Below are 14075 nucleotides of genomic sequence, written 5' to 3'. Positions count from 1 at the left end.
GTCTCTATTTGTTGATTATATTAAATTAAGCTGTAAAAACTTAATAATAGAGCTTTATTTTAATTTTCTCAAACCTTTAAATGTGTTTCATCTTGTGACTTGTCTCTCTTTGTTGATTGGACTAAATTAGGTTGTAAACAACAATATGAAACTAATTTTTGTCGAAAAAATAGATTGTTTTCTAAATGCCGTTTCAGGGTTGTAATGGGCGAAATCTTATTATTTTGGTTTATTTTGTGAAAAAATAAATTGTTTGAAAATTATAAAATTTGGTCAAATTCTTCACAAGTTTAAAAAAAGGGGGAAAATCATAAAATTTGAATTTGATCACAATTATTCTACTAATCTTGACAATTGATCTAACCTTAGTAATTTTTCGAGAATATGCCCTTGCAAAAGTACTATGAGAATTGAGAATTGACTAAGTTACAAAATTTGGCTTTTGGTATTGGCTATTCGTTGGTCGATAATTGATTTATAGTGGTACCTTTTTGTACAAAGTTCCAGTTAACTATTTTTGTCCAAGCTTGCACTCCATAAATCCAAGAATGAGCTGTTCACGGCTGACCCACGGAAACTAAATTTTTAAAAATATAGTAACAACAATTATACTATCTTATAAAAAAGTAGTAGTGCAAATTTTATGATGTATTTATAACCACATGTTACAAGTAACGCGTGTATCAAATTATGTTTTCAGTATACAACCTTCTAGATTTCTCAACTATTATTTCAAATATGTGTAATATATACATCAAATAGTACATCTTAATTGAAACACCTGTACCGTTTTCCGAAAATAAAATAATAGTACTACAATAAAAAAACAAACTTGATATCTTCATCAATAAATGTCTCAGCAATTACACTTGTCAATTCATTTCTAAATCAATGAAATGACTCCAAAATTCCAAATATATAAAAAGAGTCAGAGCCTAAAATTTCGAACTTGAACAAAAATTACCGAACTTGGAGATTTGAGTATATTTTTTGAGGCATTTATCAATCAACTTAGGAAAGTGAAACATGTCATTTTTAATAGACTAGGTAAATATAATTAGTCTAGATTAGTAGTCATTCAATTTCGTTGAGTACATAAAATGGCATCCACAAAAATCCAGCTGATTTCAGTAAAAATCCAGCCAACAAAAAAAACTACTGAAATTTCAATGCGTGTGGTCTAAATAAAACCTTGCAAAACCCCCTATTTTCCAAAAAGCCCACAGCAATAACAAGAATCCACTCTAACATGCACCACCACAACCACTCTCACTCCTCTTGACACTCACAGCCTCTTTATTCATTGTTCTTTCCGCCAACCCAGTTTAGAAGGTGAGGATGTTTCTTTACCCCTCTTGTGTCATCCAATTCAGATTGATTTCGCTTAATGGGGATCATTTGTTGCTCGAATTTGTATGAATTGTATTGCATTTTGTAAAAAGTTATGATCTTGATTGCTAAAGTTTGTGTTTTTCGAATGCTTATGCCTTGTTTTTCAGTTTCTTGAAATGGGATTGTTTACTTTTGTTATGTTTCATCCTCTCGGGAGGGTTAGGGGAGCTAATGGAGTTTTCGAAATTTGTATCCTTCAATGGTGAGAGAATGCTCGAGCAATTTGGATATGGAAGCGTTTCTATTTGACTTCTTGGGGATGTATACTTCACTGGTTTTGGATTCTTTTAATAGTGTGTTTGATCTGGCGTTTTTGTATTGGATGGTTTTTTTTGTTATTGATTCTATTTGTGGAAGAATAGGTTTTTTAATAAATGCTGAGGGCTTATTGATCTATAATGAAAACGACCTTGTAGATGAGATGATGCGATGCTGAAAATTACTTTTATCTGGGAAATTAGGCTACTTGCTCAGGATAGTAAGAATTGGTTTATGTGAGAGTAACTTCATTGGACTTTTTTATTTTGACACCTAATCTATTTAGGGAGGGTTTACTTTTGGAGGATTAGCATCTACTGATAAAAATAGCATAGTTTAATCCGTTATTTACTAAGATGGATTGTAAGGGAAGGATTGAAGAAATGCTAGTAATGAGGATAAAAATACTCAATCATGAAAAGTAAACGTCCCTTGAGCATTTGAAATAGTCAGCTGCAGGTGCATTTTTACTTGTTAGATAGGCTTCCTGTCATTCTGTGATAATCCATCATTAAAGGTTTTCTTGACAAAGTCTTGTTTGGCTTTAAAGGTTTCTGATTCTGTGTCCTTAGGCTTTCAGGCAGCGTTTTGAAGAATGGGCCCTTATTATGTTGGTGCCATCATTCCAATTCTGCTAACGCTCCTGGTGCGTAGCACGAAGAAGGAGAAGAAAAGGGGTCTGCCTGCGGATGTTGGTGGAGATAATGGTTATGCAATCAGAAACTACCGGTTCACTTCACCCATCGAATCAGCCTGGGACGGGATTACGACCCTTGCTGAGCTTTTTGAGCAGTCATGCCAAAAATATTCTAACAGGAGATTGCTAGGGACACGGAAATTGATTGCAAGATCAGTCGAGATATCTGGTGGGAAGTCTTTTGAGAAGCTCCATTTGGGTGAATATGAATGGATAAGTTATGGGCAAGCTTTTGAATCCGTATGCCATTTCTCCTCTGGTTTAGTGCAACTTGGACATCAAAGGGGAGAACGCGCGGCAATCTTTGCTGACACACGTGAAGAATGGTTAATTGCGCTGCAGGTATGTTGTGTCCTGTTTTTGGGTTTGAACCCTTGTATCAAGTGAAGACCAATACTACTTCTATATTTATCTATTTAATGGGTTGTGTATGCTTTAAACTTGACATAACTGATCACAATATAATTCGAAACTACTAATTTATAATTTGTATTTTTCTTTGATCAGGCTTGTTTCAGGCGCAATATAACAGTTGTGACCATCTATGCATCTCTAGGTGAAGAGGCACTATGTCACTCATTTAATGAGGTCTCTCTCTCTCTCTCACACACACACGCACAGACATGTGCACGGGCATGCGCACCCAACTCCTTTTCCATAATGTTTGTACTAGCTAAAATTGCTGAATACATTCAGCTTTAGTCTGTTCACTTTATTAGTTAATTTCCTTTGTGGTGAGTCGGTGACATGACACTTATATTTTGCATTGTGTTCTTTAGACAGAAGTCACAACTGTGATCTGTGGACACAAGGAACTGAAGAAAATAGCAAACGTTAGTGGACAACTTGACACCGTCAAGCGTATTATATGCATGGATGATGAATTCCAGTCAGATGCTTCACTGGTTAGTCTGGTGTCTGGAAGCAGCGGGTGGACTGTCACTTCATTCTTGGATGTAGAGAAGCTGGGCCGCGAAAATCCAGTTGATCCAGAGTTACCTCTTTCAGCTGATATTGCTGTGATAATGTACACAAGTGGTAGTACTGGTATGCCCAAGGTTAGTACGAGTGTACGACTTTTGCTATTTGAGCAACACAATCAGGTTGACGTATGTTATTGGTTCAGAGCTTTCGTAATTGCTCACCCTCCTGTGATATGTTTCCATGAGCGTCACCTGTGAATCATGATGATCACGACATTGGAGTTCTGTATTTTTTTTTAATTTTGTTTTTGACTTAGTTTTCACAAGTGAAGAAAGAAAAATTTAATGTGTAACTCCTATGGAAGTATCATCTCGTGTTTCTATATTTGCTTTTGTTAGGAAGATATGATATTCTGAGGAAGTTCATAATTCACAACTGTAGTTTAAAATTCTAATATGTCTGTTGTGAAGATGCCTACATTCATATGACCGATGCTTACCTTTCCTTTCACCCCTTCCTTTTCTGTTCATATAGGGTGTGATGATTACACATTATACTTGGTCATGCAATCTGGAAGATGCTTACGTATATATAACCGACTCTTCTTTCCTTTCACCATCTCCGTTTCTGTTCAAATAGGGTGTGATGATGACACATGGTAACATTTTAGCTACATTATCTGCTGTGATGACTATTGTTCCCGGACTAGGACAAGATGATGTTTATCTAGCATACCTGCCACTGGCCCATATTCTGGAACTAGCAGCTGAGGTATGGCCTTCTCTGAAGTACTCGACTAATTCTTGAAAGTCAAATTGCCCACCTTTAACTTTTAACTCATATATGCTTGTCTGTTGCTTGATGCTTTTTTTTCCATCATACCATTTTGCTGTAGAATATTATGCCTGCCATTGGAAGTTCGATAGGATATGGGTCTCCTTTAACTCTCACCGATACTTCAAACAAGATAAAGAAGGGAACCAAAGGGGATGCGTCGGTGCTAATGCCAACACTTCTGGCAGCAGTACCTGCCATTCTTGATCGTGTTAGAGATGGTGTGCGTAAAAAGGTATGCAATATTTCATACAAACTGGCAATTAAGTGCTTTCATTTTTGTTTCTAATGAGTTTTGTGAGTAAATTTATGTGCACTAAAACCCACTGGTAAAACTTCAGATAGATGCCACTGGTGGACTCCCAAAGACACTATTCGATTTGGCATATTCTCGCCGATTGTCTGCAATAAATGGAAGTTGGTTTGGGGCTTGGGGATTGGAGAGGTTTCTATGGGACCTTCTGGTGTTCAGAAAAGTTCGAGCTATTTTGGGTGGTCGTATTCGCTTCATACTATCTGGAGGAGCCCCTCTTTCTGCTGACACCCAAAGATTTATTAATATATGTCTTGGGTTAGTATTTCTATAAGCTTGAAAGAATTAAAATATTTAATGTATTAGCCCTAAGAAATGCATTACTGTTTTTAATCCTTCATTTGGACTATGAGAGTTTGTCTTCCTTTTTCGCTGATCTGATGGACTAATTCACTCCACTTCGACTTGTTTGTTATCTTCAGTGCTCCAATTGGTCAAGGGTACGGTCTTACTGAGACCTGTGCTGGTGGGACTTTTAGTGAATACGACGATCCATCTGTTGGTCGTGTTGGTGCTCCTCTGCCTTGCTCAGTTGTTAAGGTAATTGCATCTAGTCTTAATCCACTTTGATGATACCCGCATGAAACGTGACTCCTCATCCTTGTGTGAAGACTAATACATTAAGGATAAAAATACTTTGCACTTACTTTTTCTAAAAAAATTATTTGTTTTTCTTTCTCTCTTTTCAATGATGATCTCTGAACAAATTTTCAGTTGATTGATTGGCCTGAAGGCGGATATTTAATTAGCGACACTCCAAAGCCACGTGGTGAGATTGTCATCGGTGGACCTAATGTTACTCTTGGATACTTCAAGAATGATGAGAAAACAACTGAAGTTTACAAGGTAATTTATTTGTGGTTTAACCTTTCATCTGTACCAATAGAAGCCTCTGATTGTTCATCTGATGCCTAAAGGTGGATGAGAGAGGAACAAGATGGTTCTACACTGGTGACATCGGGCAGTTCCATGCCGATGGTTGCCTCGAGATAATTGATCGTAAGAAGGACATTGTTAAACTTCAACATGGAGAATACGTATCCCTGGGGAAGGTACTGTACAAACTAAACGTTCGAAATGGTTAATTGCCAGAAATAACACAATGTCTGCCCATAATTTGCAACTTCCACATGATTTTTTAAAATGTTGTGTTATTCTGCCCAATTGACCATGCAATCCTTGTCGGGGCAGACAACTGACAACTTTGGTACATAGGTTGAGACTGCTCTGATCGTCAGCCCATACGTGGAGAACATCATGGTGCATGCTGATTCTTTATACAATTACTGTGTGGCTTTGGTGGTGGCTTCACAACAAGCATTGGAAGCTTGGGCTTCGAAACAAGGAATTCAATATTCCGATTTTGCTGACTTGTGCCAAAAGGAAGAGACTCTCAAGGAAATCTCCAACTCATTCCTCAAGGTACTCCCCCTTTTCTTGTCTTGAACGAATCCTCTATTTCCCATCGAGTCTATCAAGTGGTCGTCACTTTAGGTGACAGATTAGGTTGGCGGGATATATGATATGGTCGAGTATTTGAAGGACTAGATGATCAAACAACGTCAAAATTGTTCTATCAACCACATCCCTAAGTGACACCATTTCCCGAGTCAATGTAGGGCACATGAGTTTGTGATAGATTAGATTGACAAAACATATGGTCGAATATTTGAACGGCAAGATTAAAAAAAACAAGCTCAAAATTGCTCTATCCTCGAGTAAGCACCCTTAAGTGAAACAGTTCCATATAAATTGGTGTGAATGTTGCAGGAAGCAAAGGCAGCAAAATTGGAGAAGTTTGAGGTTCCTGCAAAGATTAAAGTACTGTCTGAAGCTTGGACACCGGAATCGGGTCTCGTCACTGCTGCTCTGAAGCTCAAGAGAGAAGTGATTAGGAAAACCTTCTCTGAGGATCTTTCCAAGCTATACTCTTCATAAACCAGTTTTCAGAAATACCCTTTTTTGTAGATTTCACAGCAATCTTGCAGAGGTGTTTATCCTTTAATTTTCTGTTGCTTCATTTCTCCAAAGAGAAAAAAAAACTCACTTTCATGTACTGTACTAAAATACTGTTTCTGGTCTTTGCTCTCTTCATACCACCAAAATCTTGTGTGTGTGTGTGTGTCTTTTCTTGGTTTCATGTGAGAACTTAAATATTTCAAGAAAATTAATTAGCTACAGAATTTTCAATATGTGATAACTGAGTTTTAACTAACAAAAATATGAAAATTAGTGATTCACTATTAAATTATTTCTTGTTAATAATCAAATGTAATATGCTCCATCACTTCCGTTGCTTGTCAATGGGCTTGTCTCATATCTATCAAAAATCTCATCTTTCTTTTCTACTAAAGCCAAGATGCTTTTATTCTTCAAAATATTTATAATCAAGGTGTTTTCACTTGTAATTTGTCCTTCTTAGATATAAACCAACAAAGAGATATAATAATAATAATAATAATAATAATAATAATAATAATAATAATAATATAAAATCATCTATTTATTTCCACAATTCACTATATTCGGAGGTTTTACAGTTATGGAGAATGGGGATGATGGCTACTTGGAACTTACATACAAAAATGGACTCATTCTAAACCTTATCTTCTCTTTTTAACAAGTGGATAATGAACACAAAATTTCTTAAAAAAATCAAACGAAAATAAACTTAAAGATCAAATCTAAAAAGCCAAAAGCTAGTAATTAACCAATAAATAATTAGAGAAGAAAAGTAGTGACATTCAACTTTGGGATGGGATGAGTCAAAGTAGTTTGAAAAGGATGATGACCCTATTTAATCACCACCTAATTAAATAGTGTAACATCACTATAAATTTGTAGGACCAATCATTCCTATCAAGTATCAACCCCTCCAACTTACTCCTCCTCATTCAATTTTTTATATATGCAAATTTTCCCATACACACACACACACACACTATATATATATAGGCATCCAAGACTAATTCTTGAATATATAGGCATCCCAGACTAATTTCTTGAATTCTTGCCTCATCATACACACACACACAGTCACACAGAATGATGGAGTGCTGTTTTCATCCTAGAGAAATGGTGGTTGGAGTTTGTGCCTTGTGCTTGAATGAGAAGCTCTTAGTATTGGCTGCTGCTTCTAAGAAACAAACTAACATTTTCCTACCTAAAATCTTTGCTTCATCCCACATACTTAGACACCACAAATCCCACACCCCACAAGGTCAGCTCTCTCTCTCTCTCTCTTGGTGGTTGTGTTTTGACTAAAATTCAATTCTATTGCATCACTAGAATTGAATACTTATGAATAATATGGTTGCATTGCTTTTACTTTTTAGTGAAATATTTTGGATGGTGAGCTGTTTGGTGTAATTAATCCCATGCATGCTCCATGAGAAAACTAGTGATGTTTTCTTGATATAGTTATGTGTATTCATGAATTATTCATGAATACACATAACTATATCAAGAAAACATCACTAGTTGTTTCATGGAATGAGATAATGAAAATTTAACCCTAAACATTTTCTTTATTCATTTAAATATTTTCAAATAATATCTTTATAATATTCCAACTTTATTCTATTGAGAGTTGAGACCACCTTATGTCACAAATATCGTTAATGTGGTTGGCAATCAATATAGTGTTCTTTTTTAATTTAGAATGAATAATGCTTCATGAATTCAGACTCTTTCATATCAATCAAGTTCGAAGCAAATGGTGTTGCCTCATGGGACAAAGGGAAAACCAGTGATGAAAAGACCAAGAGTGTGATCGAGCACACCAGCTCGCTGAGGTGGCGGAGGCGGATTGGCAACCTCCTCCACCTCATCAACCGGAAGAGACCGGCCGAGGGCCACGTCAGCACAAAGCATCTTGAAAGAGAGAAGGTTAAATATGGGTGGATAAGGATTCTGACAAAGAAGAGGGCCAAAGAATAAAGGAGGTTTAATATTCAAGAAAAAGACACTCTCCCTTTTTTCTCTATCACACCCATAAAATTTGTATGTAGGAATTGATTACATACCATACTTATAATTGAGACAATCTAGTCAAAATTGCATCTTGCAAGAAAAAAAGGTCAGTTTGGTTAATTACAAGAGCAAAGTTCTAGTCTTTACTAGCTACAACATGCAAAAGTGATATTTATAGAAGTGTTATAATGTGTGCATTTTGTATTTGAAATTTGAAGCTTCAAGAAAGTTACAAACTTTGAATTATTAGGTCTTCCAATGATCAAGGAAGCAAGAGGGCCACAACAATATTATGCTGAATTATGCCCTCTTCTAATTAATCTTCAAGAATTCAGTCCATGCATGATGATGAAACATGTTGATTGTACAAACAAGAAATTATGATTTTTATCATGTCTTAACTCATAACACATTTTGAAGCATAACATGGGATAGATGGATGCATGTGCAAAATTGCTTGTATGCCACAATTCTGGCAGGACCACAATTTTTGGGCATTATTGATATAGGTGTGTTCCTCTCTGACCAAAATTTAAATAGACGGCTTGATTTAGTTGAATCTTTGTTGTTAGAATATATTCTACCTTGTTTGAGCATCCATCCACATGAAATTTGTCCTAAGTTAATAATATGAGGCCTATTAAATTTTCTGATTCTTACTATTATAGTTTATTGAAGTGATGGAACTGAACTGTGACAAATTAGCCTTATACCATAAGGTGATGTGCCTATTTACAAATTGACAATGAGCTTGTATCAAAGCAACGTCGTTTCGATATTCCTGTTAGAAGGTCAATATATACTTCAGATATATCATTGCAATTTATATATACAGTTTGAAACATATTCATTAAAAGATAAATCACCCAAATGGTTTTTTTGAGGGGGAAGAAATCAATTAGAGAAATAAAGAATAACAATCAATAATAATGTAATTTTAATTACAACAATTTTAAAAATTACACAGGACTAACTCATAAATGTATACCACTGTCTATGCATAAAATGTTAATAATGGTGTATGGTCCCATAGTAGAGCCACACACACACACACAATGTCACATGCATGTATATTAAATTACATATGCTTTGTATTTGTGCAAAAGAATTCCATAGAGAAAAAAAGATAGTGAGATATGAGGAAAGGATTGGTGAAAAAGGGGACCCCTCTCATATATCATCATCTACCATAAAATTCGTGGAAAAAAATAAAATAAAGGCAACACCTTTAACATTCTTTTCATCTCAATCTCATAGTTAAAGAGATCCCTTTGCTACACAAGTCAAAACAACTTTTAGAGCCCACATTATTTTGTCACACTTTCGTGCATGCTATCCATATGTCTATAAAGCGTCAATTAAAAAACATATTTCATGATCTCGAATGACTAATTAACGTAATTTACACGTATAACTTTGGACTATTCAATTCAGATCATAATATGTACATATAATTTAAATCAACAACGCTCTCTGCTAAGGTCTCACAGCCTTCTTTACAATTAATTATTTCAAACCTTTAGCCCATCTTCTTTCACATTTTGTAGGACACAAGATAAAGAAGTGGGGACTTAGTAGAACTGTATGCAATTTGAGTGTGAAGTAACACACAAGCAATAGACAGTGTCAGGGAGGTTTCACTATCTCATCACTAAATCAATGGTATATATATTACTAACATACAGCATAATGAGAACGAGGCTTGAGCATGCCAGTAATGGATACATAACGGACAAATTGAACGAAAGCAACAAATCGACATTCTGGACATGTAGATCATTAGCAAACAATGAACAAATCACTGCATTCCAATCACCAACATAATCCCCACATCTGATGCAGGTTTCATAGTTTTGTACACATCGGCTATCATTCGTTCAGCTCGACCACATGAATTTGCTAACAATGATTAAGCAGGAAACCGGAAATAGAAATTCGGAAAAAACACAACTTCTATACAAGCAACTTAACTTATGCTTCTTACTTGCGCAGAAAAGAATGGCTGCCAGCATGACTTCTTTCCCGTGTAAAGCATTTGGTTCAATGCATGCGTGGTATTGGTTCATCGCATGACCATCAAGAGACAAGAGGAGTACCAAAACCAGCTGAACTAGGTTGCAAGGAGCGAATCCTGATGTCGTACTTTCTCTTGCTGGAGATTTCACTGCTAGAGGGTGAGTCTGATCCGTCTGTTATGAGGTGGATGGAAGAAGCATTGTTCTGGTCAGAAGCAATTCCAATAAGGTTCCCACATTTCCGGCATAGGAGTTTCGTTCTCCGACGGAAAATACCCCAAGAGTGCTTGAAGATGAAGTATGGTATACAGCTAAATTCTTCAACCTGGTTGAATCGGCTCTCATCAATTGAGAAAAATGATATAGTCCCTTTCTTGATAGATTTACCATATTTGGAACCAATGGTAGATGTATTCCGACTGGATGAGTTCAGGTTTAAATCATAGCCACAGGAACCACAGCTGCAGAGAGAAAACAGTAATGTCACTTCAACTAAATGCATCACATATGATGCTCAAATGCAAAACTGGATAGAGATAAAAGCTTATGAACGTATCATTTAGACAATCTTTTCAAACAAAGCATGATGTCTCCATAACTACAAAGATCACCAACAATTATGCATTTTGTGCAATCCAAAAGATGATCCTAAAAGTTCCAGATGATCAATATAGGAAAAAGGAAATTAATTTTTTTGGAAAAATGGTCATTCCTGTATTCAGGAGTATTATAATCTCAGCAGACTGCAACTTCTGATGCCCCGAAGATCAATTCTTGTCTTTGTTGGGCCATAAATAATTCTTAATATAGCCCAGTGGCCAAACTTCCATGACATATATTCTGCATCCATATAGATATCAATTAAAAGGCATTTGAAATCTCTCACCCTTATAGCTCTCATCAAAGCTTACAGTGGTGGACCTTTGTGACCACTGCAGAGCTTCCCACATTTCAAAAAATTGATCTATTCTACTAACACAAGTTAATATGCAATATCCTGATAGTGCATTTTGATACAAGTTCTTTACTCTCAAATGAATGAATCAGCAAATTTCCATAGGATATGTGAGATTCACTAGTGTGTTATTATCTGAGATAACTTGGAGCTTGTAAAACATAACTTTGACCTTGAAATAGCAAGTGCTACCAGAATAAGTACCCTCTAAAGCTTCTACATGGAAACTGATGTAGTATGAGTGTGTTCTTCTGGGAAAGTATGATTAAGGTTACAAAGTACACGTCTTCGAGTAGTGTGGAAAAAAAGCTCAAACATACATACAGTAGATGCAGACACAAGAAAGATCTGAAGGTATGGACTCACTTTTTGATGTTTTTAGGATATGACACACATCAAACAGTATGATCCATATTTAAGGTACATTATAAGTTGTCTCTTAATCAGATCCAAGTTACTCAATTTACACCAACACCAGAATTTGGACCGTGGCCCCAAGAAAATTAGAAACCAACATTCTTCTTCTTCCCAGAAGACACGACAAAACCTCAAAGTTGACACCTAATGTGTTTAACTTGACAGTCTCCACTTTCCACACTCCCTTTCCCAACATACACACTCAACAACACCTCATGCTGCCTAAGCTGAAGCCAAAACCACCAGTTGTGCCTCGCATCATCTCTAATTTTACTCAATTGTACCCTTAAGATGAAGCACAATCTGGAGAATGGGCCACTGTTAAAAGAGTGTGGCATAGATCTAGATACTTGCAAGATTTTGCTAAGAAAGAAAAACATTTTGGTAAAAATGAGAAACACCAGTTACATGTTGCTTAAGAACCCCACATCAAAACATCAAACCATCAAATAACTTCTCACACCCCAAGCTTATTACACGGACCATTCAGAGAAAAAGTTCATAATTGAATGTTCAGGCCATGGTCCACCATCTACATGCAGCAACCAAGAACATTAAAAATGATGTAGTAGTACACTTAGGCTGTCGAAAATTGACCCAAAACCATTAAACCAGATATCCTTTGAAACAATAATAATAGGCCTTTCCTATGTAATCATAACACTCATTTGGCCACAAGTGCTTCTAGTTCTGTGTGTGTACATTCCATCTGCATTTTCACTACAGTACGCCTTAAGGAGAACGAAAATGCGCTAAAGCACATATTCTAACGTCACTATGATCATCTCTTCATATGCAATTCAGCAAAACTGATCTCATTGCAACTAATCACTCAACTAACCTAGCAAAACGACCAGATTAACAACATATCACGTTATCACGCACCTCAGAAAAGGAAATTAAAATCCATCACTCCAGTCCAGCTCATTCATAATTCATACACAAGCAAGCTAAGGGAACGACTGCTCAAAAACCACGGTCATAAGAAATAATGTATCCAGCGATAACAATCAGGACTCTAATTCCATCAAAATCAACCACGAAAGCGAAAACCCCACCTAATTACTGATTTTTCAAATGATAGTATCCCCAATTCTCATCAATACGCAATTAACTGCAGCCATCACTCACCTGTAAGTAACATCTCGTCGCGAACCTGCAAACGAGGATGAAAACTGATAATTCGAAGAATAACCATCGGAAGTCTCCATGAGAAGTAATATGCGGCGACGGAGGAACCGATGCAGCAGTGGGGTTGAAAGCGACAGTTAATTAACACGGCGTCTACTGCAACAATCAAATCAAAGAGGATCCGATGACAGTTACCTCGGTAAGAATTCAGTGCTTCTCTACTGTGATTATTTTGTGATAATTGGTTTAGGTAAGCCGATTGCTGGGGCCACTGGAGTCATTGCAGGATAAGTAACCGGAGAGGGGTTTGGGTCTGCCCCAATCTCGGTTGATTTAATTGATTCGCCTGGAACTTTGGGAGTACTAATAATTACTCCCATGAAAGTATTGCAAAATCATTAATCATTCGAGCTAGCACTTTTTAGAAAATAATTAAATTAATTCACCCATATACTCCCTCGGTCGTGCCCGAACAGGAGTCACGTTTTTCCATTTTTGTCTGTCCTCAATTAAGAGTCACACTTCATTTTTACCATAAATGATAAGTAAGTCTTACATTCCACTAACTTTTATTATAAAAGCAATATAAAAAATGGGTCTCATATTCCACTAACTTTTTCAACCAATTTTTCTTTATATTTTTTAAAACTCGTGCTCGGTCAAAGTGTGACTTTTAATCAAGGACGGAGTAAGTAGTTAATAAAAATTTAATTCCCCTTTTAGCTTTACATCACCACATTTTCTTTTTTTTTATAGCATACTACTCAAAATTTATAGAAAACGATTCTAGTACTCCCTCCGGTCATTTTAAAAAATGTATTATCTCTCTCCTACAATGAATGTCACATTTTACCTTTTTGATTCGTTCCACAATAAAAGTTACATTTCACTTTTACCATAAATTGTAAGTATACCTCGTATTCTATCAACCAATTCTACACATATTTTATTATAAAACTAATATATACAAGTGAGACTTCATAATCCACTGACTTATTCAACTAATTTTTCTTTACATTTCTTAAAATCTGTGCCCATACTAAATGTGATGTGGAACGGAGATAGTAATAAAAAACAGGTTAAAAAAGTTAGTGGAATGTGAGTCATAATATATTAGTTTTATACTAATTCCGTATTTTAAAAATAGAAACTATTTCTATTTTGAAC

General features: G+C 36.0%; 3 protein-coding genes across 5 annotated transcripts; 2 read left to right on the top strand and 1 right to left on the bottom strand.

Annotated features, from left to right (window-relative positions):
* The first annotated feature begins 1174 nt into the window (after positions 1–1174).
* On the top strand, positions 1175–6512 carry LACS9 (long chain acyl-CoA synthetase 9). Of its 3 annotated transcripts, none has more exons than XM_048127164.2 (12): positions 1175–1332; positions 2223–2689; positions 2855–2935; positions 3127–3405; positions 3911–4042; positions 4167–4340; positions 4447–4676; positions 4841–4958; positions 5133–5264; positions 5336–5470; positions 5634–5840; positions 6189–6512. In XM_048127164.2, the coding sequence occupies exons 2-12, from the start codon at positions 2246–2248 to the stop codon at positions 6354–6356; spliced, it is 2100 nt and encodes a 699-aa protein (XP_047983121.1). In that variant the 5' UTR covers positions 1175–1332; positions 2223–2245; the 3' UTR covers positions 6357–6512. The 3 variants fall into 3 exon arrangements, with proteins under 3 accessions (XP_047983121.1, XP_047983122.1, XP_088918995.1); XM_048127165.2 differs by having other exon boundaries at positions 1188–1332; positions 2231–2689; XM_089062869.1 differs by lacking the exon at positions 1175–1332 and adding an exon at positions 1577–1594.
* Positions 6513–7294: 782 nt separating this feature from the next.
* On the top strand, positions 7295–8510 carry LOC125224247 (uncharacterized). Its single transcript, XM_048127612.2, has 2 exons — positions 7295–7638; positions 8104–8510. Exons 1-2 carry the CDS (start codon positions 7464–7466, stop codon positions 8355–8357), a joined length of 429 nt encoding a protein of 142 aa, XP_047983569.1. The 5' UTR covers positions 7295–7463; the 3' UTR covers positions 8358–8510.
* A 1659-nt stretch (positions 8511–10169) lies between these two features.
* On the bottom strand, positions 10170–13282 carry LOC125218119 (uncharacterized protein At4g08330, chloroplastic). Its single transcript, XM_048119720.2, has 2 exons — positions 12909–13282; positions 10170–10866 (listed from the first exon to the last, which is right to left on the bottom strand). Exons 1-2 carry the CDS (start codon positions 12986–12988, stop codon positions 10467–10469), a joined length of 480 nt encoding a protein of 159 aa, XP_047975677.1. The 5' UTR covers positions 12989–13282; the 3' UTR covers positions 10170–10466.
* Positions 13283–14075: the final 793 nt, after the last annotated feature.

Source organism: Salvia hispanica, chromosome 1 (assembly GCF_029641045.1).
Source record: "Salvia hispanica isolate PSC_SH4W2 chromosome 1, Shi_PSC_v1, whole genome shotgun sequence".
Taxonomy (NCBI): Eukaryota; Viridiplantae; Streptophyta; class Magnoliopsida; order Lamiales; family Lamiaceae; genus Salvia; species Salvia hispanica.
This window is presented reverse-complemented; position numbering and strand designations above follow the sequence as displayed.